Genomic DNA, 27,943 nt, shown 5'->3' on the forward strand with positions numbered 1-27,943 from the left:
AGTGAGCTTTGTCTTTATCAGGGCTTCCTGTTCTGTTTGTTTTTCCTTCTGAGGACACCTGATTGCCAAGAATAGAATAAAACAACACTGCGCATTATGGATGGGAGAACTCCCTTTATTACAGTTAGATCCTACTTGAAAAAAACAGACGAGGACTGAAAGTTTCTGAGATTCTAGGCCCATTTGGCTCTGGCAAAACCTGAGATGTGGACTGCAGCCTGCATTGAGGTTAAATGGTTTGTACAACTCCACCCTGTCTCGCTTCCCCATCTCGTCCACCCTCGAAACAACTCTTATCCAGCTCTTAAACTGAGCCAACACCAAATTCCCCCACCCTTCCCAATGACACAGAAGTGTAACCTGCGATGGGAAGGGAATTAGATCCTCCCAAGAAATGCAAACATGTGCTAGGAGTTTGGGGTGGGCCAGCATGGTTAGTAAGTTGTGGCAACTTTAGCAATGGAACTTCTCATTTGGGTTATTTTATTATGAACAAATAATTGTGACCATCAATGTGCATTGTGCTCTGCAGACAAAAGGCAGGAAGACATAATTCAGCCCGAACACAAAGAGACCTTGCTACTACTGATGCCGCAGGGAGCTGCTCCCACTTCCTCAAGGGCTGAATTTGGTTCATGCTCCCTGCCCCAAAGAGCTTACAATCTGCGTACCAGGTCCTGCAAAACCTGCCAGCTGTCCCAGTGGAACTGAGGGAGAAAACAAGTTTGTCAGAGTTCAGTGCTTTTTATTAGAACTGGGAATCAACACATCTGGCCAAAAAAACCCCCAAACAAAACGTCCACCTCATCATCATACCAGAGCGTCTGGGAAAATGACTTTTAGTGACACCCACAGAGCATGGTGAGGACTGAAACAAACACTACGCTTCAGAAGCAAGACTGAGTGCAGACAACTGGGCACATACAGCAAACACTGAGCCTGAAAGGCCAATGCATCTAAAAGATTTGGCAGTTTGCTCATACTCCATGTTTGCTCTCGGAGCATCATCCCTTCCTCCAAAGTGAGGGTGGAGTCATTCCATGAACCAGGAATAGCTTCCTACCAGGACAGCGGTCACATTACCTCAGCTGTTAGCTTGTCAGGCCCCATATGTTGAACTGGATTGGGATGGGTCAATATTTCAAAGGGAGACTGTTACGGCGAAAAAGCAGGTGATGTAAGGACGGTGCTGGGCTCTCGCTTTTGACTCATTACTGTGCAGCACCATGCCACTAGGTCAAGAAGAGACAGCAAAGGCAAGGTGGGCTCAAACCTCTAACATAGCACGTAGTGCTTCCCTGGGTGGACTGTACCTAACTCGGACAGATTCCTGAAGCACATCCCTGTACCACACCTTAGACTCTCATGTCTTGTTACTAAAGCCGGTCAGAAACCAAAATGTCTATTCCACATTTGGAAATTTGTTTTCATTCTGAATCGGCATGAAAAGCCAAAACTTCAAAATTTCCTGAAAAATGAAATGAAAAATAAAATTCAATTCAGAACTATAAAAATGTTTTGGTTTGATAACTTCATATCATAGAATCATAGAAATGTCGGGCTGGAAGGTATCTCCAGAGGTCATCTAGTCAAGCCCCCTCCATCCTCAGTGGTGACGCAGAACCAAATAAACCTAGACCATCCCTAACAGGTGATTGTCCAACCTGTTCTTAAAAACCGCCAACGACAGAGATGCCACAACTTCTCTTGGAAGCCTATTCCAGAGCTTAAATGTCCTTATAGTTAGAAAGATTCTCCTAATATCTAATCTAAATCTCCCTTGCTGCAGATTAAGCCCATTACTTCTTGTCCTGCCTTCAGTGGACATGGAGAAGAATCGATCAACATTCTCTTAAATAGCCCTTAACGCATTTGAAGATTGTTATCCTCCAGATGCTTATAAAATTGATTAATATAAAATCATTACATTTCAATGTCAAAATATTATAATATAAAGTATTAAATATATTATAATGTCTGTAAATATAAAATTATTAATTTACTATTTTTAACCATCTAAACATTTAAATCATTCAGACATTTTCTTGTTGAAAATTTTGGCAAAATCAATACATTTGCCATGAAATATTTTCATTTTGATCAATTCCCAATGGAAAAATCTGTTCCACTAATTTTTTTTTTTTTGGACCAGCTCTAGTTGTTAAGTACATCACACCTCCCAGTATTTACAGCCCAATACCACACCCCAAAACATCTCAACTTAAACCCTGGAGATACAACAACTTCTACACTGAGACATCAGAGCAGGATCCAGCTCAGAGTTCCTCTTTCCAGATCTGTATTGATAGTCCTTTGACAGTGAGAAATAGCTAGAGGCATCCAAGTCAGAATCATACACCTGCAACAAAGCCTGCGTCTTAATCCGTGTGTCCTGGGGACACTATGATCTTTTTGCAGGGAAAAGAGACAGCACAGAATGTAAACTTTAAATTGTTTGTTGCTCCTGCCATAGATTTCCTCCTTAGATATTACATCATTATTTAAAATGTAGGTTTTGCATCTTGATTCTCTAAGTATTTATTATTTTATTTTAAATATTACTGTGCATTTGTGAGCATCCTATAGACCTTTCTGTATGGGAAATCCATAATTATACTGCATTCTGGCCTGGTCACACTGGATCATCAATCAGGATCGGCACCTACCGAAAACATATGGGAAAGCTTGAGTTTAGTTACATTCAGTTTCCCATAGTGACACTGGAGTCATAACATAGTCCAATATACACACTATGGAAGCCCAGATTAATTCAATTCCTTCATCATTTATTGTAAGGTTATATTGTGATACCAGTTTTTCAGAGGAATTACTGTGCATGCGAAGCACCCACTTTTAGATGTTCATTTCTCACAATTATGTTCATTTGTTTTTTCAAATAACAAATGGCAGGCTGCTCCAGATAAAAATCTACAATGCCTGCCAAACTCCCTGTACGCTCCACAGGGCGCTTTGGGTTCAAACTTGTTATCATTTGTAATAGTAAACAGGTCGGGAAAAGAGGCTATAAAGAGAATGCTATGGAATAAAGATTCAGAAATTAAATTTAACAGAAAAATGATGTACAAATTATATGACAGACATGGATGCTAACACCAGTAAGTGAAGTTGAAGAATAAAAATAATATTATGGCGTCATATGAAAATATTGAAGTTGTCCAATTCCACAGCTGAGCACAATTTCTCTCCAATAGATTCTATTACTTAATTGGATGAGGAAGATTCTGTGGTTAGGTTGCTAGCCTGGCCTTGAGCGATAAGGGCTCAGCTCTCTGCTCTACCAGAGACTTCCAGCCACTTCGGGAATGTCTCTACAGCAATGCAAGGTATGCCCGCAGCTTGGGTAGACTAGCTTTATCTGCACTAACATGGCAAAAAATAGCAGTGTACATGAGCTGGTGCAAACTTCTGCAATGTGGAGGTTCTGGGGAGGCTAGTGGACCCCCACTGTCATGTCCACACTGCTATTTTTAGCAATGCTAGCAAGGGTCTACCCAAGCTGCCGTCCCATCTTGGATCGCAGGGTAGACACATCCACAATATCTCCACACCTCAGTTCCCCATCTGTACAATGGGGATAACAGAACTTCCCTGCCTCAAAGAGGGGCTGTGGGGATAGGTACCATAAAAAGACAGAGTAAAAACAAGGCTAGGTTGTGACTCACCATTGCCTGGGAGCACCATGGCTCTCAGTGTTTCACCCTGTGCAAACTCTGCACATGCAGTTATGTGTGTGTATTTCTAAAAGCCTGGGCCATTAAGTCGTTATTGCAGGTTTGTGCTTTCCACTGTCACCTATACGTGCATCAATTCAGTCTTAACAGTAAAACTACATAACATTAAAAATAAGATTTCTACTTCTCATTATCTAATGGATTATATGGTAGAACCTAGACACAAAAACACCAAAAATGAATAACTATATTGTCACCTCATTAGTAGCTCCTTTCTACCATAAAAAATTTATCTCTAAACAAGTTTCCATTCTTCTCTGCCCCCTAACCACTTGCATTACATCCTTGAACAATGAAGCAACAGAAGAGCTATTAGACAAAAGAAAAATTCCATTTCTTACAATTTTGTAAGTATTTTATACCTAGAAATACTGCAACAAATTCTGGAAAAGTGAGTTCCAGAGCACAGGAAATACATTTGTATTTATACTTCCCGGTTCTTCAATTTGAGTGGAGCCCAGGAGCGCATCCTAAAAGTGTTTCCACCTCTTTTGCTTGAATTTGCCTCTGCCGTCTGTCCTGCATTACCCTATCATCGGTGTTTAGACTTGGGGTAGAATGCACAGGGCTCATGTCTTACACTAACTGTGCTGGAATGGATTCTTTACGTTCCAGAGTCCAAATGTTCCTGAGCCTCAGCCTACACTGGAAGGTTCATCAAACATGGGCTGCATCATTCATACAGCTGGCAGGCAGGGAACATTCTCGGTCCTAGGTAGTTTCCCACACTCTTCCCCAAGTCCCAGTCTTACCTTCTTATTTTCAAGGGATGCTATGAGGCCGTTTGGGAGGGTCAGAAGGGGCCAACTGTGTGTCAGAAGGGGGGAAAGAGGGAGTTCCTCCTGAAAGGTTCAGATAGTTGAATTCTAACCTCCAAGTGTTAGTCTACTTTGAACCAAATTTCAGCGATGATTTTGGGAATCTCTCGTACCCCTCACATGGACCCCTTCAGCCCACAGTCCTAATGCATAAGCAAAGGCAAAGATCACGGTCCAGAAACTCAGCTGGTATCAACTAAAATGGAGTCATGACAGTTTACTCCAGCGGAGGATGTGGACCCAGATGTTCCCATGTACGACTCTTAGTGAGAGCAGAAAGTATATCTGCTGTGTTGAAAATCATCACAATCAATATATTTTCATGGCATTCCAACACCATCCAAAACCCCAAGCACTGGAACAAAGTGAAGGGCTAACGTCAGGGTCTGAGCAATGAGATGTATCCTTAGCCACTGGTAAACGACTCTGCATATGAAAGGACCTGTCTGAAGTAACTGCAGAAGACAGCCAGAGTAATATGAGTGTGCAGAAAAGGACCTAGGGGTTACAGTGGACGAGAAGCTGGATATGAGTCAGAAGTGTGCCCTTGTTGCCAAGAAGGCCAACAGCATATTGGGCTTTATTAGTAGAAGCATTGCCAGCAGATCAAGGGAAGTGATTATTCCCCTCTATTCGGCACTGGTGAGGCCACACCTGGAGTACTGCGTGCAGTTTTGGTCCCCCCCACTACAGAAGGGATGTGGACAAATTGGAGAGAGTCCAGCAGAGGGCAACGAAAATGATTAAGGGGCTGGGGCACATGACTTACGAGGAGAGGCGAGGGAACTGGGGTTATTTAGTCTGCAGAAGAGAAGACTGAGCGGGGATTTGATAGCAGCCTTCAACTACCTGAAGGGGGGTTCCAAAGAGGATGGAGCTCGGCTGTTCTCAGGGGTGGCAGATGACAGAACAAGAAGCAATGGGGGAGGTCTAGGTTGGATATTAGGAAACACTATTTCACCAGGAGGGTGGTGAAGCACTGGAATGGGTTACCTAGAGAGGTGGTGGAATCTCCATCTTTACAGGTTTTTAAGGCCCGGCTTGACAAAGCCCTGGCTGGGATGATTTAGTTGGTGTTGGTCCTGCTTTGAGCAGGGGATTGGACTGGATGACCTCCTGAGGTCTCTTCCAACCCTAATATTCTGTGATTCTATGATCTAGTGTGAGATATTTAAGAGTAGGCTAGATAAATGTCTATCAGGGATGGTCTAGACAGTATTTGGTCCTGCCATGCGGGCAGGGGACTGGACTCGATGACCTCTCGAGGTCCCTTCCAGTCCTAGAAACTATGAATCTATGACTCATCCTGGTTTGTCCAGAACAGATTTAGAGTCACTCTGTTGTTCCATGTTCCTGCAGAACCCTGTAATATGGAGAACACACTTCATTTCAGTGCCTAGTTTCGGATTGTTAATGGGCATCAACTGGGTGCAACTTCAAGTCAATGCTACTTCAACCCCGAGGAAAGCCAAATGGAGTTCACAAGAAGTCACACACACACACACACACACACACACACACACCCCTCGTGAAAGACCCAACGGAGAAGATCCCTGGCTTCGATCTTCCACGAAGCTTATGGGCAATCTTAAACCGCAGCTGCACAAACCATGTCAGATGCGGGTACCTGATGCACAAATGGAAAATTAAAAACTTTCTAGTGTGCAACAGTGGTCGCCCAGAACAGATTGTGGAACATATCACAACTCAATGCCCGAGTCACAAGTATGATGGAGGCATCACAGTGATACACTCCGCTACTCCAGGCACAATTATCTGGCTTAGCCACCTAAATGTAAAATTATAATTGTTGCGCTACATCTACATCAGCCATAAGAAGCAGATGATGATCAACTGGGTTATTTTCTCTTAAAAACCACAACTGTTTATCCCTCAAAGAAGGAAGAAACTTTTTCCTATGAAGATTGCACTGCAGTCTGCTATTGACCAGCTTCCCTGATAGTGCTTTAATATTTAATCTGACCAATCAAAAATATTGGAATGTCAGATACAGCTATCTATAATCTTTCATGGCTCTGACGGACAGCTGATCAGCACCAGGACCACAAGTATACAATCAGAAGAGGTATCACATTCTGCCAGTGCAGCACTGTTCATATCTTCATATATATTACTGAACTACTTCCGGAGCTGCTATGGTATAGTAAAGATAGAAATGCAACTTCCATTATAATCACCCTTTTGCAGTTACTCATATTTTCACCAGAACAATTTCCTTTGGGGCTGAAATTTTTCATGAGTTATCTCCATTTCAAAGATACTCTTTTTTCCCCCCCTCCACAGTTTCTGCGGAAATCACTCAGCCATTTCTGAATTCTACACATATGAAAAAAGAACAGGAGTACTTGTGGCACCTTAGAGACTAACAAATTTATTAGAGCATAAGCTTTTGTGGGCTACAGCCCACTTCTTCGGATGCATATAGAGTGAAACATATATTGAGGAGATTGGCCTCTCAGAGTTGGTAAGACAACTCCCACCTGTTCATGCTCTCTGTATGTGTGTATATATATATATATATCCTCAATATATGTTTCACTCTATATGCATCCGAAGAAGTGGGCTGTAGCCCACGAAAGCTTATGCTCTAATAAATTTGTTAGTCTCTAAGGTGCCACAAGTACTCCTGTTCTTTTTGCGGATACAGACTAACACGGCTGCTACTCTGAAACCTACACATATGAAACACATTCTTGTCCACATATTCCAGTCAGAAAAAACAATACACACCCAAGAGTCAACAGCTGAACAGATATTATTGAAACTTGATCTATTCTACAGTCACCACTGAGATCTAAGGAACGGCCAAATTTGGAGAAAATAGGGTCAGCAGTTTTGAATTTATGATTGCTGAAAGTTTTTTTTTTTTAAGTGCATATCCAGCTGGATTTTCAGTTAGCTTTCTTTTCTTGAGCTACAGCAGTTTCAAAACTCAGGAATGTGGTGGAGCGCTCTGCTCTCGCTAAACTTGCAATGACCTTAGAAATCCTACAAAACCTTACAAACACATGAGGAAGTGTGGGATAATGTGAAAATAAAGGAAAAGGTGGTGCCTCCTGTTTAGAAATAGGGCTTAAGGAGGACTGAATACAGGAAACTATATACTATATAGCACCACAGCACAGCTGTAAAACATTTGGTGATGGTAATCAGCATGTTACACAACAACCAGACATAGAGAGTGGGGAAACGTGCCCAAGGACACTGGCCTCATATGAATAGCACTTATCATTAGACTCGACATCCAGAGATCTCAAAGCACTTTAATAAAAAAAAAAAGTGAGCATCCCTAGTCCCAATTTCAAGGTGGGAGAACTAAGACACAGAGATCAATGGCTTGTTTTTCAGTCACTAACACAGCCGTTCAGGACATGTCTCACCCAGAGTTATACAGCACGAATCGCAGAACACTGAAAAGAAACCAGATCCCCTGACTCCAAAGTCAGGGCCATATCTACTGAACCATGCTGTTTCCCTGCAGCTCCTGTAGATCTCATCTGAAATGCATGTCTATTAATGTCTGTCCTCCACAATCTCTTTTTTCTGCACCATCATGTGACGTGTGGGAGGGACCAACTTGCTTGTTCAAACTGAGAATGCTGTGAGCAAGTTCTTAGAGTAAATAAGACATGCAGTTGAGGTGTACTTGAGGGCTGGCTGTTTTTAAATAAATCCTAGCATTTTAAAGAACTACATAAATATTTCTGCCCCACATCACCCCCTTGGGTCACCTACCCACAGGGTGGTAATGGAATTGTCCATTTCCAAACAGATACTTGAAAGTTCAAACAGTTGAGCCGCCTGATTAGTTGAACCTTCTAAGGTGCTTTTTTCTCTAAAATCTAACGGCATTCAATCTCACCTGAAGTCTTTACATTAAGAGTGGATGTCTTTATAAAAGATATTATTTAATTTCACTGGAAGTTCTGTACTCAATGCCAGGAATTACAGAGTGAAATTCTATAGTATGTGTTATTCAGGTCGTCAGACTAGATCATTATATTGGACCCTTTGGGACTCAAAAAATCTATGAATTCTCCCACAAAGCCCTGTCCTGTTTATAAAACCTACTGCAAGTTTAAATCATCTTGGCCCAAAAATTCCCATTCTCCACTATCACTTAAAAATTTTTAATAAACACAGCAGGCCCAGCAACCCAAACAATCTTGACTGGCTTTGAATGTGTCACCTCACACAAATCTGTTGGTAAGTAACCAGCTTGACCACAGCGAATTATCTGCCCAGTGTCAGCCTGGCTAATCAGGGCTAAGATCTCAGACTTAGCAAACAGAGAATCAAAGTGATTAATAGAGAGTTGTTCTTTCATGTTTACTGTACCTGCAGTAAGACAGTACCCCCAGGGATTGTGAGCTGTAAACAGTACTTAGGGGCATTCTCCCAGGAGAGCAGCTGAACGTCTTCAATAGCACTGTAGGAAATGGAGTTTTCCATATACCCAGTTGGCTGCAAGAAAACAAACAGAGAAAGAAAGAATAAGCATTTACTTACTCATCAAAAGTTTCACAACATGGATTCAAATGCATTATGCCACTGAAACGGATCCCATTGTATTTGGTGCTGGGAATAGTTATATAGCATCTGATTGCCTGTAATGTTTTGAGCCCATAAGGACGGGATGATGGGCAGCTGGGGAGTACACACCACTAGCCATTCCCCTCTGGAACGTCAGGTCCAAATCCTGGGGAGGCCACATGTGAAATCGTTTGGTGGCCTCACGTTTGCTCCACCTGATCATCATGAAACCACTGAACAACTTGGTGGAACTGGGAGTTTAATGAGGAGAGAACCTGAACTGACCCCTTGCTGGGTCTGGAGTCAGGAATCAAGTGCAGAGGAAGCAAGGGGTAAGAAGCTTGAGAGAAGCTCCTATACAGGTCATTCTATAGAGGTGTTATCAGTCCATCCCCCGCACTTATGGGAGTGTTAAAGTCACAAAGGAGTAGACAAAACCAGGAAACAACTGAGGTTATTAATCAAGCCTGTGGATGAGGCTACAGTTCTTGATCAAGCCTGTCTACACAGCAGCAGAAGGCGGCTTCCCAGAGACGCGCTAGCTCTGCTCCAACTAGTGCATTCAACATAGCAGTGTGGCATCTGTGTGATGGCACAGGCTAGCTGCCCGAATATGTACCCAGGAGGTGGGTGGGATTGTACCTGGGCCACTAACCCAAGCCGCTGCTCATGCTGCCACGGCCACATTGTTATTTTTAGCATACTAGCTTAAGCAGAGCTGAGGTGCGTTGGTCTATCTGTGCTGGGAAGCATCTTCCCAGTTGCTGTGTAGACAAATCCTATACAAAATGTGTTGATTTGGATTGGTTAAATGAATTTGTGAGCTCAATAGTGAGCAGGATTTGAGTTGAGATATGTATGGCTGTGTCTGTAGGAGGAAGGTACTTGGATTATACTGACAAAATAGCAGTGTAATATAGTTTAACTGGGAAGAATTCCATTTTTTATTAATGGAAAACCAGTAAACATAGATTCCACCGTACACTCTCACAAACCGATGAAAGAATACTTCCATCGATGATAAATCGAAATTTACAGATAGGCAAAAAAAGAAATGTTGCTTGAAAACTTAACAGAGTTTGATTTAAGAATATTTACATTTTATATTTTGACCATTTGTGTTTTATTTGAATCTCAACATCTATGTAATTAACTATTTCTGACATTGTCTGATCCCCTCCATAATTTCCCGCAATGGTGAAAATTTAAATCTATAAAAATAGGGGGGAAATGCTTAAAAATAATCAGTATTATCTGCCGAAATTATAAAAAAAATATTCTTCCAAGCCTAAATGTATTGTGTTGGTTTTATTCTGTGTGTTTTTGTTCTGCCTTCTGCTTACAAGGTTGACCAAGTACATTATCAAACACTAAATCTATCAATGGGTCTTTGGGCTCCAAAGGTGTCTTCTACACACCTGACACAGTTAACCAGCAGCTTCAAGATTTATAATGAAAGGCAGCCCCACACCAACCTACTTATCTTCTCTGCTACATTTAAATGTCAGTTTCCTGAAGAGGTTGCCTCTGCCTGATTACAAGTAAGAGTCACAATTAACCCCCCCCCCCAAAAAAAACCCCACAAACCAACATGCTGCAGTTAAATATGTGATATGAATCAACAACAGTGAGGAAACCAAAGTTAAATACAAAGCTCGTATTAGAGCAGACACAGTACAAATACCACTAGGATATATTCTAAATAGTCTGCATTTTATTATTTTCACATATATAAACAAACATATTTAATACTATATACACACCACACTCATTATATACACACACGTATATATACAAAGTAGGTACACACACATATTCAGAGATATAGATGTACACAGACACACACAACTATTTGAGTTAATCCAATGCTTCACAGCAATCCTGAGAGACTCCACTAGCTGCACTCAGGGCTCATGTAGGTAGAGAAATTGTCCAGTGTAGCTAGTGGAGTAACTATTCTGCTATAACTAGGATGGTCAATTTCTCCATAGACAGGCCCTTAGATTGACCCCTGCTTGCAATAAACAATAGGTGTTTATTATTCTTAATTATTTTCTCAGTATTTCTGGTTTATGTCTAATTTACATGTCCTGACCATAATACTCCCCCCCAGTTTAATTTATGTTAATCACAGTCTTGCAATAGGTTAAAGAAAAAAAGGGGGGGGAAATCATGTCAAAACTAGGACTACCTCGGGCAAACAGGAGCAGCTCTAACAATCACAACAGAGGATCTTGTGGGTGTGTGTGAAATAAGCAAATTCCCTTCGGAATGTAGCTACTTTTTAGCTGCACTACTTTCCTTCCATAAGGTAAGTGGGCGGTGTGTATGAAAAATCAAACTCACTTTCACTCTTTAAAAGTATACAGAAGTCCCATATAAAATGTCTGCCAAAATGCGGCAGATGCCCCTATAACACAAGATTACCACTACAAAACATCAGCAGTCTTTTTAGCAAGAAAAAAAAAATAGGGGTGCAGCTTAAAAAAAAAAAAACCTCTAAAAAAAATGTCTGAATAACGCTTGTGGAAGTTTAAATTTTATACCAACTCTAGCGATGAAAAATTTTCACTGTCTCTTTAACAAAAGTTTGTTGTGCAGGAAGTATGATAAACTTCTGTTTATTCATTTACCCACAATATTGTTCCATGCTAGTGACTGGCGTCCCAGTGGTTTCTGCTGAAACTGTACGTCAGACGTTGCCTACTGGAGAGTAATTATCTTGTTCTCACAGGAAACCAAAAGCCCAAGACCCTTTAGAGATCAAGACGACGACACTCAGGGAAAATATGAAAAACAGCATGAGCAGGGTCTATTAGGCTCAGGAGACAAAAGTTTTCAACAACATGCTTTGAAAGAATGACGGGACAGGGGGAATCCAGCACCAGCAGCAGTAAATATCAAATGAATAGGGCAGGAGCAATGCAAATTGTTCTCTAGGGCCTCCATCCTATGTGGTGCTGAGTGCCCTGAGCTCCCATTCCCTTTAAACAGGAGTTCTGAGTGCCCAGAACCTCACAGACTCTCATCCTGACACAAAGATTTTTCCCATAGCTTTTCCCATAACTGCCTTTTTTAAACAGTCACAAAAGGTAACTCACCCAGTTCAATCACAGCTCTGTAATCTTTCAACAACTAAATCTCTTCCCAAAGACCAAACATCAGCTGATATTCATTAATCAACACATTTAGAAAGAGTAAGATAACGTACAACCCTGCCTTCTTATTAAAGGATCAAAAGAAAACCATTAGTCATTAATAGGTTTTTCTGTTTTGTTTTATTCTCCCATAGCCAGAGTATTTTTTACCTTAGGGGCTAATTTATATATCATTTAAATATCACTTCTGCCTCCCCCTGCTCCTTTCCCCCTCTCCCCCCACAAATGTACTTCAACACTGTTTCAAATCTTCCGTCACAGAGAATGGACTAGGTTGTGTCACAGTTTCAAGGGTAACTGCACCTGTATCTCCCCTCCCCACTTGTGGCCACTCAGGTCTCAGGCCTCCGTCTGTCTCTCGATAGGGACCCAGGTCTCACTCCCTTCTGACCATGGTTTTAAGGCTGCACAGCTCCCTGCCTTACACTGTGATATCCCCAGCAAGCCCGTCAGCCTAGCACCCAGCACCCGTGCTTTGCTTTCTCTCCCAGGACAATGACAGTGTTTTTACCAGTGACCGCACAGCTGTTCCAAAGCAAAGTACATTTATTCTTAAAGCACAAGCATCACCAAGAAATCATACACAAAACAATAAAAGGAATTAAATGCTCACTAAATCAGGAATCGCCCATCTCCAACGTGGAGAGTCTGGTAGGCCAAAGTCTTTCCCTTCTGCAAAGGTTGGAGCCACCCTACGACAGCAAGTCCTGTGTCTGCTGTATCAAAAGGAAGGCTCTGGGTCTGTTTAAACTTAGACTTTTATACCAAAAGCCTTGCTTTGTCCTCCAGCCTCCAGAAAACAGGTAAAAACGGTCCCTCCCTCTATACTTAGGAGGTTCAAACTTCAAAGGCTGGATATCTTCATAGCCAGCATTGGGATTTTGCATTAATCACCCCTGAGTGATTCCAGATTTCACAGGAAACACCCCCCACCCACCCGAGTGAGCCAGCAACACACAAATACACATCATCTGTACTCATACAAATGGCTATGAATATTCTACAGCTCGTACTGTCCGGCCCATCTCATCATAAAGGCTTTGAGAGTTTTTCAGGCTTTAAACATAAAATACAGTGTCCTCAAAGACACTGCAAGTGGTTGCAATATCTGTCACAGTTATGCTTTCACGGCACAACCTTGATAAGGAAATTTACATAAATATAAATTAGAATTTTTAAATGCCTTCCATTTTAATGATGTAAAGCCATCTTAGCAGAATGGGAAATCTCTCTTAGATTTGACATATTTCAAGCCCCAGACACCCAATATAGATAGCATCCTCCAAAATACCACATCTGAAAATTTCAACTCTGTTTTGCAATTGAAACTACAGCCTTACTGCACAAAGACCCTTGAAATGGTGTTTTTAGATAATGTTACATACCCAAGGCCACATTTCGCACTACGGGCTGTGCAGAGGTGCATGATACCAGCAGGAGCTCTGGGAGAGTACCGTGCCTGAGTCCCACACAGCACTTCCTAGAGCTCTAGGGAGCTCCATCACTACACGACACCACCCTTTTCAGGAGCAAAGCCTTCATTTCTTCCCAGGCAGTGCCAGCTTGGCTGGTCAGTGCAGAGAGGCCTTTGCCACTTCGGAGTAGCCAGCACCACACTGGGAAGCCCAAGAACTATACTGTGCCTATCCATTACATTTGGGAGCAAAGGGGTCTTTGAATGCACCTTCATGGTACTGAGCAAAATTTAGCCTATCAAGAAAAACAATTTAATTTAATTTATTTTTTATTGTTTATGCAATTTTTTTCATTTTTACATTTCACTCTGCTTCGACAAGGAGTTAGGTTAGTCAATTTCATGTGTGTGTATAGTTGACAAGCACCTTGCTGTTGTTTTAGGTCTGCAACATGGCAGGGAATTTTTAAATAAAAAGAAAAGTGGATATAAAGTACATAGAAAGCTGGCTAGATTGTCGGGCTCAACGGGTAGTGATCAACAGCTCGATGTCTAGTTGGCAGCTGGTATCAAGCGGAGTGTCCCAGGGGTCGGTCCTGGGGCTGGTTTTGTTCAACATCTTTATTAATGATCTGGACAATGGGATAGATTGCACCCTCAGCAAGTTCGCGGATGACACTAAACTGGGGGGAGAGGTAGATATGCTGGAGGGTAGGGATAGGGTCCAGAGTGACCTAGACAAATTGAAGCATTGGGCCAAAAGAAATCTGATGAGGTTCAACAAGGACAAGTGCAGAGTCCTGTACTTAGGATGGAAGAATCCCATGCACTGCTACATGCTGGGGACTGACTGGTTAAGCAGCAGTTTTGCAGAAAAGGATCTGGGGATTACAGTGGATGAGAAGCTGGATATGAGTCAGAAGTGTGCCTTTGTTGCCACGAAGACTAACGGCATAGACTGCATTAGTGGGAGCATTGCCAGCAGATCGAGGGAAGTGATTATTCCCCTCTATTCGGCACTGGTGAGGCCACATCTGGAGTATTGTGTCCAGTTTTGGGCCACCCACTACAGAAAGGATGTGGACAAATTGGTGAGAGTCCAGTGGAGGGCAACGGAAATGATTAGGGGACTGGAGCACATGACTTATGAGGAGAGGCTGAGGGAACTGGGATTATTTAGTCTGCAGAAGAGAAGAGTGAGGGGAGATTTGATAGCAGCCTTCAACTACCTGAAGGGGGGTTCCAAAGAGGATGGAGCTCGGCTGTTCTCAGTGGTGGCAGATGACAGAACAAGGAGCAATGGTCTCAAGCTGTAGAGGGGGAGGTCTAGGTTGGATATTAGGACAAAACTATTTCACTAGGAGGGTGGTGAAGCACTGGAATGGGTTACCTAGGGAGGTAATGGAATCTCCATCCTTACAGGTTTTTAAGGCCCAGCTTGTCAAAGCCCTGGCTGGGATGATTTAGTTGGGGTTGGTCCTGCTTTGAGCAGGGGTTGGACTAGACGACCTCCTGAGGTCTCTTCCAACCCTAATCTTCTATGATTCTATGAAAAGGCTTTTTATTTAAATTAAAGTTAAATCATGGAAATATTTCCATTTACATTGGGTTTTGTGAAACCCATTCTCCCCACAAGACATATACATGCCTTTCTGTAGTGGTGGGGTTACCCCACTCCTGCCCTGAAGGGCTTGAAAGCAGCTCTGAAGAGGGCTGCAGCTCTGAGACCTGGGCTGATTGGGGAAGTAGCCACAGCTGGGCCATGCCCCAATCAGGTCCCAGCTGGCCTGTATAAAAAGGCTGTAAGCTAGAGGCCCAGAACAGTCTCTCTCTCTGTGTTCAGAGGGAGAAGGTGCAGGGAGCTAGAGACAGAGTACCTGAGTGGAGCAGGGCTGGGGAAAGGCAGAGGAGCTGGGGAGCTCCAGCCTGGAAAGTCCCAGGCTGCGGCCTAGCATTGGGCTAAAAGGTACTGGGAGTTGCAGAGGGCAGCCCAGGGGTAGGCCAAGGCAGCAGGTCCAAACCCAACCTTGCCAGTGATGAGTAGGCTGATACTGCAGTCTGCCCCAGGGCATGGGGCTAGACGATGACTGGCAGTAGCCTTATACTGAGGCGAGGTGGGAATAGTGGGTAGGGGTTCCCCGGGGAGGGGAGACCCTAAGACTGAAGGGTTACGGCTAGGGGGCAGCACCCCAGGTACAAGGCCACCGGGGTCCAGGGAGGGACACGGGGGCCAGAGGACAGGTGGATCCCCGGCCTGTAGAGGGTGCTCCGGAGCTGGAACGAGCTAATTCCCGGGAGTCACCAGCAGGAGGCGCCGCAGGGGTGAGTCCGCTCCTCTACACTTTCCCTTCAGTGTAAAAGGAACTGAGAATTTTTGTCCGTTTAAAGAAAAAAAAACTTTGCATTTCGTTCAGTTTCATAAAGATTTATAAACCATAAAGCTTTGAAGCCAGATGACCTTTTTTGATCCAGAACAACCAGATACCAGGAGACAGAGTAAATCATAAACTCAAGGATTAAATGGTCATAAAATTGAAGGAACTTTCAGGCCCAAATTTAAAGTCAGCCTTCCTTCAGCTTTTCTGGGAAGCAGCAGCAGCCTATACAATTAAAAAAAAAATCTGCGCACTTGTTTCCATAGGAAATTTACTAAAAAGGAAAGAATAAACATGACGTCCACTGTTAAAATGAGGCTTGTATGCATTTACTCACATAATCACGTACTAAATCTTCAACTGCATCATTTCTACAAGAGACTGTCTAGAACAGATGCATTATACAAATACAGGGAATCATTCACATAAGATGTGACAGACAGATGTACATATGTACTGGGGGTGGATGACAGGATATTTTAGGGTTACCCATGACTTTCCCAGTGAGATACCCTGGGTGGAAAAACATGCTATTCTAACACACACTCCATCACCATCAGATGTCTATGTCTCATTTGGCTGTTCTTGGGAGTAAGGCATGTAAATGCATGCAGTTCAGGATGATGAATATGCACTATTATGTATAGCTGTCCATATCTGTATTAGTGCCCAATCTGGTAAGGTGCACACCACCTCCTGGGAAATGCCGATTGCCCTAACCTCCTGGAGTGGAGGTGAGGGTGCTCAGTTCGCACCTTAAAGGGTCATGGACTAAGGCAGGGGTCGGCAACGTTTGGCACGCGGCTCGCCAGGGTAAGCACCCTAGCGGGCCGGGCCAGTTTATTTACCTGCTGACGCGGCAGGTTCGGCCAATCGCGGCCCCCACTGGCCACGGTTTGCCGTCCCGGGCCAATGGGGGCAGCGGGAAGCCGCGGCCAGCACATCCCTCGCCCGCGCCGCTTCCCGCCGTCCCCATTGGCCCAGGACAGCGAACCGCGGCCAGTGGGGGCCACGATTGGCCGAACCTGCCGCGTCAGCAGGTAAATAAACTGGCCCAGCCCGCTAGGGTGCTTACCCTGGCGAGCCCCGTGCCAAACGTTGCCAACCCCTGGACTAAGGAATTGCTCACAATGGCAGCCAGCATGAAGAATCTTTGACGATACATGAATACATCCTATGGCTCAAGAAAAGAAACAGCATATTAGAAATTGCCTCTTGTCCCTACAAAATTTGGAGGAATTAACATCTGATCTGGCCAAGTATAAGCAACAGGAAGACATTCATCAAGTGCACCTATTGGCAATGTGAGGTCGTGATATCCAGCTCAATACACTTCGGCTAATTCTTGATATGGAAGAAATTTCTGGTCATTCATTTGTCATAACAGGTGGACGTCAATGTTAATCTCATGAAGATTAATATGATAAGAGAGAAAATCTAGCAGCAGGACTATACACACACCTCCATGGTAAAATTATTGTGCAGTGACATGGAGAATATGAGTTTTAGGTTTTCCTCTGAAGCCCAACCACCTTTGGATCTAGGGCAGCAGTTCTCAAACTTCCATTGCATCATGACCCCTCCCCTTCTGACAAAAAAAATTACTACACGACCCCAGGATGGGGGACCGAAGACCGAGCCCGCTGCCCTGGGCAGAAAAGGGAGGCCAAAGCTGAAGTCCAAGAGCTTCTGCCCATGGCGGGGGCATGTAACTTTAGCCCTGGGCGGTGGGGCTTCAGCTTCAGACTTGCTGGGGCCCAGGGCCAACAGCAGCCTTGGCAACCTTATTAAAATGGGGTCGTGACCCACTTTGGGGTCCTGAACCAGTGTGAGAACCCCTGATCTAGAGCCAGGATTCTTCACTAGGTGAATCCTGGGGTCTGCTGCAGTACAGCAAACCCTTTCCTAGTCTGATTGTTAAGCGAAAGGTCTATCACACTGCTCCACAGCAAAGGAAACCAAGGAGAGCTCTTTGGTGCTGGATCAGATGCGCCGGAGTCAGGGAAATGTGAGCTGAGGAGCACATGGAAAGGTCTGTGTTTGAAAGATGGGGCTATTCTTGTAGAGGGATGGCACTGTGTGTCACTAATTGAGGTACAGCAAAATGCTACCTCTAGACGCTGCACTTTCCTGTGTGCCTCTGGGTTTGCTTTGGTCACTAACTTTTTTTTTATACCTAAGGGAAAAAGTAACACTATCAATTTGATCACAGTGGGCTAGATCTTCAATGCAGCTATACCAATTTACACTAGCTGAGGAGCTGGCTCCATGTTTACATACATTATGCACACCCGTGCTGTAACCTAGCGAATGCTAATGAATAACAACAGGGAATTCTACCACATTTATCCATATATATGGAAACACACATGTCCCATGCAGTATAGGTTGATTCCAACAAAAATTAGTTATTATTTGTATTACTGTAGCATCAAGGAGCCCTAGTCATGGACCAGGATCCCACTGTGCTAGGTGCTGTACAAAAACACAGAACATAAAGATGGCGTCTGCCCCAAGGAGCTAGTTTACAATCTAATTTAATTAAGCAAAGGCCCCGATCCTCAGCTGGTGTAAATCCGCATAGTTCCAAAAGACTGCTGTGGAACTACATTGATTTACACCAGCCGAGAATCTGGGCCAGAAATTCATCTGAATTTTAGCTCGGCAGCAGATCGGGTGCAACTACGCTTTTTCTCCAAATATTTAAGCATACCTGGGATTGCAGGCTGTTACCTTAAAATGTAACACAGTCATTTAACAAACCAAAAATGTGGATCATCGTAGACTGCACACAAAGTACTTTCATAATTTTGCAATGCGTTTGACGTACCAATCCCATGCAGCCACATGTGATGGAGAGAACAAAACTGTCTGTCACGCAATTGACAAGAAAAGCTAGTCTCCACCTCAACATGAAATAATCTCTCCAATGTCTGAGTCATCAGAGCAACAACACTGGGGGAGGAAAGGGGGGGGAAGAGGATGGGATAAAAAATCTTGAGAAAAAATAAATGCAAATTACTTCAGCTGTTGAATGAATATAAATATTTCTATTAATCATCTTTAATAAGCAGCTAACAGCAGCACATGAGCTGACACTCAGACTTACACTATTACTTTGCATCGATTTGGATATGAAAAATTCTCTTAGAAATTCACCATCAAAAGGGGGGGGAAATCAAGTCATTTTACAGGAAATGTGTTGTGGGAGAGGAGTCAAGCGGGCAGGAAAAAAATCTGTTAATAGGTTGCTTAAAAACCAATGTTATAAAATCCATGTATGCACTTTTTTTACTAGGGGAAGGGAGTTATTTCTTTCATTGTCAACCCCAGATGAGGAATCCCTGAGAGCACACTGTTTTTATTTTATCCATAGAATTATTTGACTTTCAGACAGTAAGATGAGAGGCATATCTTAATGGCTTTTGATGATGCACAGCCACCAACAAGAATACTCTTCCTGAGCAGCTCATAAGAAGTCAATTTCCTGCTTTGGGAGGAGGGTTAATGTGACAAAGTGACACCAGGGGGGTCTTTAAAGCATTGAACGATTATGGACTGATGGGCTGGCATTTGAAAATCGCACTCTGCATGTATGCTGGGAAGTCGTCCCTCCATGTATCGTGCTACTGCCAACCAGTATTGAAAATAGCCAATCTGCTGATGTGTGTGTGTGGGGGGGGGAGGGGGGGAGGCATCCATGCACAACACGTGCTGTATAAAAGGAAGCTGACCCCTCAGAGAATTAGGGACTTGATCACATTTTGCAACTAAGTCTGTTGAACTCTATTGATTCAATGCACGCTACGGGATGACCATCAGCGGAGAGAAGTGGGAAAGGGAGGGAGCCATACTTGGCGCAAGCTATTATACATGGCAAGGTTTTCTAACCCAGGCCAAGCCCAGATGGAAAGCTTTGTTCTCCAAGTACCTGATCCTTCAACTCTCATTGACATCACAGGAAGCGGTGAGCCGTATGATGAAGACATATAGGGACTGCTAAGTCTATTCCTATAGAGAATGGATAGTTGAGTCTTTAATGTAAAATAGTTTGTAATTATAGGGGGGAGGGATAGCTCAGTGGTTTGAGCATTGGCCTGCTAAACCCAGGGTTGTGAGTTCAATCCTTGTGGGGGCCATTTAGGGATCTGGGGCAAAAATCTGTCTGGGAATTAGTCCTGCTTTGAGCAGGGGGTTGGACTACATGACCTCCTGAGGTCCCTTCCAACCCTGATATTCTATGATTCCACCAAAGGATCCCAAACCACTTTAAAAACTCCAATCATTAGTCTCACAACAGCTATGGGAGATACCACAGATAGAACACAGAATGGCCATACTGGGACAGACCAATGGTCCATCTAGCCCACTAACTTGGCCAGTGCCGGGTGCTTCAGAGGGAATGAACAGAACAGAGCAATTATTGAGTGATCCATCCCCTGTCATTCAGTCCCAGCATCTAGCTTAGGGACACCCAACACAATGGGGTTGCATCCCAGACCACCTTGGCTATTAGCCATTGATTGACCCATCCTCCATTAACTTATCTAGTTCTTTTTTGAACCCTGTTAATAATCTTGGCCTTCACAACATCCCCTGACAAATTCCACAGATTGACTGTGGGTTGTACAAAGAAGTACTTCCTTTTGTTTGTTTTAAACCTGCTGCCTATTCATTTCATTGGGTGGAATTTAAAATTCCAAACCATTAGTCTCACAACACCCATGTGAATGATTATCCCCCATGTACTATGAAGAAACTGAGCAACAGAAAAATTACTCCGCAGGGATTGTGGGGGCTCAATACTTCTGAGGGTCATGCCCTAAATGGCCTGCCCAAGGTCACACAAAGTTTGCCGTATCCTAGACATGTGATTTAATACAAGTCCATCCTTCTTACCACTTGAATTCTCTTACTGTTTCTTAACATGGGCAATCATTTATCCTAATTCATGTTGCTTAGCTATTAATATCCATATTTCTATACATTTTGTAATTACTATTTTTCCCCTCCCATCCTTTGTCATGTCTAATAAGACTGTAAATTCTTCAAGGAAAGGACCGTTTCTTACTATTGGTATGTAGTGCAACTAGCACAATGGGGCCCCCATCTCAGTTGAGGCCTCCAGGTGCTATTACAAAACAACAAATAAAAAACAACAAGAAGGTGGCCAACAAATAACAGAAAGGCTGAGGGACAACTGGATAGAAGCTGATGTGTATTTAACAACATCAACACAAACCGTATATAAACCAAAGAAATCAGATCTATACATTTTGATTGTGTCCTCTCCCTTCCTATGTTGCCTGTCTTCTTGGATTGAAAGCTACTTTGGGCAGGGAAATTGCAAGCATATTGTGTGCCCTTTCAGAAGAGCAATAATAAATAACAGTAACAGCAGCAACAACCACTCATTGCAGAAGCCGCTGGGCCCATGTACAGATTTGTAAAATAATTAAAATTATATATATGCACATTTTAAAAATCACACCACTCTGCCCTCAATAGGCAGCATCAATAGACAAGCACCCAAACCTCTAGCTAAATTTCCATAGCAACAGCAATGTGACAGAAAACACTCCATCCGCAAACCATTGAGTCAAGGCTGCCCTCCGTTTCCAATTATCTTCAAGCCAACGCTTAGTGAACAGACTGGCCTTGCACTGTGCCATGAAATGCATCAAACTCAAGTACTGGCAGACTAGCGAGGCAAGCCAGCACTACACTCGAGGACGTTCCATTGTGCACTGACCCCGAGGTATCATCTAAAGCTCAACTAAAATGCACTGCAGCAAACTGTTGGCTGAAAGATGTTGCACTCGCACAAACAACCATCACCCCAGGCTCTTCTAAACTGGTTTTAGGGCCAGGTACTAGGTGTTTAGCTCAGCACCATATGAACGGAGGAAGTCTACAATGATTTCTCCCCAGTATGAATAAGAAACCACAACCACCACTGCAGCAGCACTGGTTCAGCTAACCTGTAATATACGGACTCTGTTGTGGCTCAGCCCATACAAAAGATAAGGGACAGATTTAAAAATTTTATTAAGATGATATTAAAAAAAATAGTGAACAGAGTTTGAGCATAGAAGTTTCTGGTTATCAGGGAATAACATACAGATTATTGAGGGTGCAAAGTTTGGTTTAAGATAAGGTGGCATAAGGAATACATAATCTGCAATATCCCCGATTGGGGGTAAAAGGTTGATGGGTCAAAGTACAGACACTGAGATATGAGGGTATGAAGTTCATAGAGTGGTTGTGTTCGGGTGTGGATTATAATGAGTGGATATGATGATGAGGATGGATTGACCCTCATTTGGTGAGATTTAATGTTCAGGGAGTTTATGGTTCCAGTTCATATGATCCAACGGAGAAGGTCACTTGGTCCCTTTCTCGTAGTGGGAGAACAATGTCACTCTGGCTCACGCCTCCTGGTATTGTCGGTGGCCGGTGATGTGCTCGATGTAGATGTCCCTGGACCATCGGATGGCGTCTGAGACCATGAGGTGCCGCATGAGACGTGCGTAGCGTTGACCGATCCTGCAGGTCCGCAGCACACGCTCGTTGCAGGGGTCCCAGGCGCCCAGGGCTCCGACAATCAGGGCGTCCATCTGCACCTCATAGCCCTTCGCTCTCAGGGTGTCAGCCAGGGGGGCGTACTTTTCCAGCTTACGAGCTCGGGCTTCGCGAAATGCCGGGGTCCTGTTCTCAAAGGAGACCGTGACGTCGACGAGGATGATCTTTTTCTGGGCCTCGTCGGTGACTACCACATCAGGTCGTAGCTGGCTGTCAGTACCGGCGATGGTGCAGTTCACGGAGATCTCCCCCAGGCGTGGCGCGATGGCTTTCACCAGGCGGTTCTGGATGGTGTTGTGGCGCAGCTGCCAGGCTCTGGAGTGGGGTTTGCAGCTGCACAGGACGTGGGGCAGGGTCTCGTTGGGGTAGTCGCACTTCCTGCAACGCTTTTCTCGGTTCCCATGGCGGACGGCTCCGTTGAGCGGGACGCAGTTGAGCCAGGCACGGTGGACTACTACTGCCAGCTAAGGGAAATCTCCAACAATTGCATTGTCGCAGCACACATCCGTTACAGGTCCGCCAGCTCCATATCAACGGAGTGCTTTATGTTAGGAAACTACTCCAAAGCGTCTCATTTCAGCTAGATCCAGACCCTTATGGATAGACGCTTTAGAAGTCCAAGAACACATAAATACAGCCACAGTTGTCAGGCAAGCCATGCAGACTCCAAACTTTTTTTTGGCAAAACAATGTTGCTGCGTGAAAGACATGTGAGTCATCGCAAAAGCCAGCAAGACAACCAACCGTTACATGCACTTAACAGAAGCCCTGCAGTGGCTTCTTTGCTAAGGGCATCTCCTAGCTCACATCTGGAAACTGCTAACAGAAGAGTATCACCTAGTCTCAAATATCAAGCTGGCACACAGGAAGAAAATCTCTTAAGCACCGGAGACCAGGCCATAAAGGCATATACAGATTACACATGCTTTGCTATGAAATAAAAGACCAGCACACATCTCTATTTAATTTTTTTAAACAGCTCTAACAATTCAGAAACCACTGTTTTAGTCAAAGGCAGTAACACATTGCTGTTGCATAGTATCTTTTCTTTCAAGGACACCAGGAAAGCCAGAAATAGGCACCTTTGCCAAAAGAAAAATCTCCAGACAGTGGCAACAATTCCTAGAAGGGTGCTGGGACTATCACCCCTTGCTTGGCATAGATCAGCTATGCGTCTTTCACACAGGATCCCCATCTATCTATGCCAGGAGAGAACTTTGGCATTTCCAAGGGGATTTCTCCTTGCAAGTCAAGTACCCAGTGCAAGGGTAGATGGCATGGTGGGGGAGAAGTTGCAGCCAGCACTCAGCCCATAAACTCAGCTACAATACATTCTGAATATATAGTCAAGCATGAAAAGGTACACAGGTACCAAATACTGAAGCTGTGCAGATGCTGAATCATCCAGGATCCCACATCCTGTAAAGTTATTGATTTGTCTCTCAGACTTTGGCAACCCCTGACAGCCCTCACTGTTTTCTTTACAGCACATCACAGCTTGTTTCTTATGTTGTTTGTTTTCCAGACCTAGGATTTAATCACTGCCAAGCGAGGACAGCTAAACATAGCACAAATGTGCTGCACTTTAAATTTCTCATTCGTTGCTTAAACAAATACCCCCAAAGGCTGACCACACACACTATAATTCCCAGGATGCAATGTTTCATCTCAATCCAGATAGAGCACTGCATACTGGAAGCTGTAGTCTCTGTGGGCCAAACCCACAGAGACTACAGCTTATTAAAGAAGCTGTATTAAAGAAGAGGAGTGTAACAATCTATTCCCTTTCATGTAAATTAGGTGCAAGCCATGAGCTTCCAACAAGTTGTCAGTGTAACCTTCTACTGGATGAATTATAAACTCCCCCCTCCTGGCTTGAGAGATATTACATAAGGGGAAGGACACCGTGTTTTGTTTCAAGTGTCTCATCTTTATTAGACAATATTGGTATTCCTCATGAGGATTTTAATTAATGCATGCTCCTATGGCTATGTCAATGGTTTACTTTCACCACTAGGATGACCAGACAGCAAGTGTGAAAAATCGGGACGGGGTGAGGGGGTAATAGGAGCCTATACAAGAAAAAGACCCAAAAATCAGGACTGTCCCTATAAAATCAGGACATCTGGTCACCCTATTCACCACTTCCACAGCATTACAGAGAACACATCACCACTCCAATGGAAAGCACTCTTTACTTATTCCTTTTTTTAAACAGGAAGTCTTTGGTAAAATTGCGATTACTCAATCCCTCCTCTCACTCTCCAGGCTCCACCTATCACCTCCTTCAGTGCTGATCCTCCTCCTTGTTTAATGATGACTGACTTGTTTGGATTGTAAGGAGTGTTGCTGTTAAATATAGAGTAAATGAAATGTGTGATACCTGCACCACGGAGGGTGGGGTGAGGAATGGCAATTGCAGTGTAAAATTGAATCAAGTTTGAGAGATGTGTCAGTTTTCTGGTAGAGACACAATGGAGATGACACAGAGTATCAATTAGATTCCAAGCTGGCTTTGTTAAATCTTCTTTACCGCGCACAAGAATTTTCACAGGTTTCTAAACGTGCTTCTTTATCTTCATTTTTTTTTTTTTAAATGAAATTCAACTAAAACAATAATGGTTTGTCCTGTAGGGATGGCGAACTACAAGTTGATGCGAAAGATGCCCATTTGGTAAACTTGCTAGTTTTAATGTAATATTTATAAGCATGAGGTTTTTTCCAAGGTAAAGATCTCATAAAATGAAAATAAAGACACCTGCTTGGGAAAGAATCAGGGGGTAGCCGTGTTAGTCTGTATCTACAAAAACAACAAGGAGTCTGGTGGCACCTTAAAGACTAAAGGTGCCACCAGACTCCTTGTTGTTTCTGCTTGGGAAAGGTGTTATATCACCATCGTAACCAACATTGTTTTAGCGAAACTACACCCAGAAACCCCACATTCTCAGTAATGGCCAGTCTTTCATACTTCAGTGGTTCTTTTGAGGCAGAAGAAGAATTCTACAGAAATTACAACACACCTTCTGGGAATTTAGGTCAACTCCAAAGACACAAACTCTCCAATTTCCTTAAGCAGTCTTTTGTTTATTTGAATCTGGTTTACCAAGCTGTCCTATTGTCAGCCACACAAACACATAACTTAATCAGTTTAACCCTTCCCCCTCCTCTTGTTTGTTAAATCCACTTGTTAGGTCTACACTTAAAATTAGATTGTAAATCCACTGGGATAGGGAGAGTGGGTTACTATGTGGTCATTGAGCCTGCAGCACAATGGGGTCCCAAACCTGACTGGAGCCCCTCTGCACTATCATACACATAATTAGAGTGTACACGGAAGCCCAGAGGAGTTTTGTCATGAGGCTCTATGGATTAGAATTACACATAAAATTTTGACACAAGCACTCTCCAGAAATCCCTCTACTATGTGCTAAGATTCACAGTATATCACTGAGTCCCTACACCTTACAGTACAGGAAAAATGCACTTCTGTATGCTAAAACATGCCCACTGTTGCGTAAATCCATGTCCATGTATATACTACACACACACACCAAGTTGTTGTTTTTTGTAAAATCTATGAAGTTGCTTCTAAATTAAACAAGCAAAGTTGGTTAATTAAAGCGCACACACACACACACACACACTTTTGGAAACAAAAGTAAGGAGTGAACTATTAGGCTGATTATATGATTTATTTTTTTTAAAGCATCCAGCAGATGAGACCCAATACCTGGATGAAGTCTGGCTGCCCATGTGCCAGAATAAACGTTTCTTCCCAGCTGGACCCTCCAATCAATAGGCACCCTCACCCCACTCCACTCCTTCACCTGCCTGCCCCCGCTTCTTTCCCCCACCCACCCCCAGTGCCTCCTGCATGCGCCTGAACAGCTGATAGTGGCGGGCGGAAGGCGCTGGGGGGGAGGGAGAGAAGCTGATCCACAGGCCTGCCGGTAGGTGCTGAGCACCCACTGTTTTTTTCCCTGTGTGTGCTCCAGCCCTGGAGCACCCATGGAGTCAACACCTATGCCTGCTGGCACTTAAATAACAGTGGTAATATAAAACCAGAGTTCTGTTTAATTCCCACAGAGGCAGCAGGCCATTTCATCCACTTCATACTCAGACCTCTGGTGATAAATATTAAAAGCTGGAGTCAGCATGACCTGCTCAACAATCACCTGCCTGATCACACTGGGTTTAAGGGATACATCATGCTGAAAGACTTATGTCATGTCTTTCAAAATGAACCTAGAGAAAGTTTTATCCTTGGGGATAATTACAAGCCCCTTGCTCTGTTTGCACACAATGATCAGGTTGAAGGCACCGTGACCACCCTCTGCAGTAATGTTCTGGTTTTCAGTTCAAAGGCACCGAGAAGCCAGTGGTTTCCTGTGCGCTGTGTGTCAGTGCTTAATTCCTTTGGTAAGAATGTTTTTTGCAGCTGAAGGAAATAGCTTATTTTTGAAAATCCTTAAATATCACAGCTACAACCTTTCAAGCAGGGCTTTCCACTCCGGGAGGGAGGAGAGAAACTTCTCAGAGCTTTGATCAGAAACACACTGAAGAGCAATGAAACCTGAATTGTCATCAGTGACTTCTTTGGCTACAAAACACAAACACCAAGCCAGCCTCAGCATCTCCACTGGGAAGGTGTCGGGGTACCAAAAACCCCTAGCATGGGTCTGCATCAGAACACTGAATTCACACACTCTGGAGCTGAATCAAGATTTGAATAGGAGTACTTGTGGCACCTTAGAGACTAACAAATTTATTTGAGCATAAGCTTTCGTGGGCATCCGAAGAAGTGGGCTGTAGCCCATGAAAGCTTATGCTCAAATAAATTTGTTAGTCTCTAAGGTGCCACAAGTACTCCTGTTCTTTTTGTGGATACAGACTAACACGGCTGCTACTCTGAAACAAGATTGGAATGTCATCATTAGGGCCTGTAATAGGATTAAAACATTTTGGTTCTCTCTATATCTAAGGCACAGCCCCATAATTCAAACAGAGTGTTTAAAATCCAGACCCGAACCTGGATCCTGAGCTTATGCCCATTTCTACTTGCACCAGCTATACCTAAACCAGGGGTCGGCAATGTTTGGCTCGCCAGGGTAAGCACCCTAGGGGCCGGGCCAGTTTATTTACCTGCTGACGCGGCAGGTTCGGCCGATCGCGGCCCCCCCGGGCGCGGTTCGCCGTCCCGGGCCAATGGGGGCGGCGAGAAGCGGCGCGGGTGAGGGATATGCTGGCCGCGGCTTCCCGCCGCCCCCATTGGCCTGGGATGGCGAACCGC

General features: G+C 43.8%; 1 protein-coding gene across 2 annotated transcripts in view; it reads right to left on the reverse strand.

Moving 5' to 3' along the window:
• The window catches only part of CMIP (c-Maf inducing protein), a 173,473-nt gene that overhangs the window by 69,605 nt on the left and 75,925 nt on the right, over positions 1–27,943 (reverse strand). For both annotated transcript variants that reach the window (XM_065416378.1, XM_065416377.1), the window contains exon 2: positions 8,930–9,055. In XM_065416378.1, coding sequence (XP_065272450.1) covers positions 8,930–9,055 — 126 coding nt within the window. The remainder of the gene's footprint in view (positions 1–8,929; positions 9,056–27,943) is intronic.

Source organism: Emys orbicularis, chromosome 14 (assembly GCF_028017835.1).
Source record: "Emys orbicularis isolate rEmyOrb1 chromosome 14, rEmyOrb1.hap1, whole genome shotgun sequence".
In the NCBI taxonomy this organism is placed as follows: Eukaryota; Metazoa; Chordata; order Testudines; family Emydidae; genus Emys; species Emys orbicularis.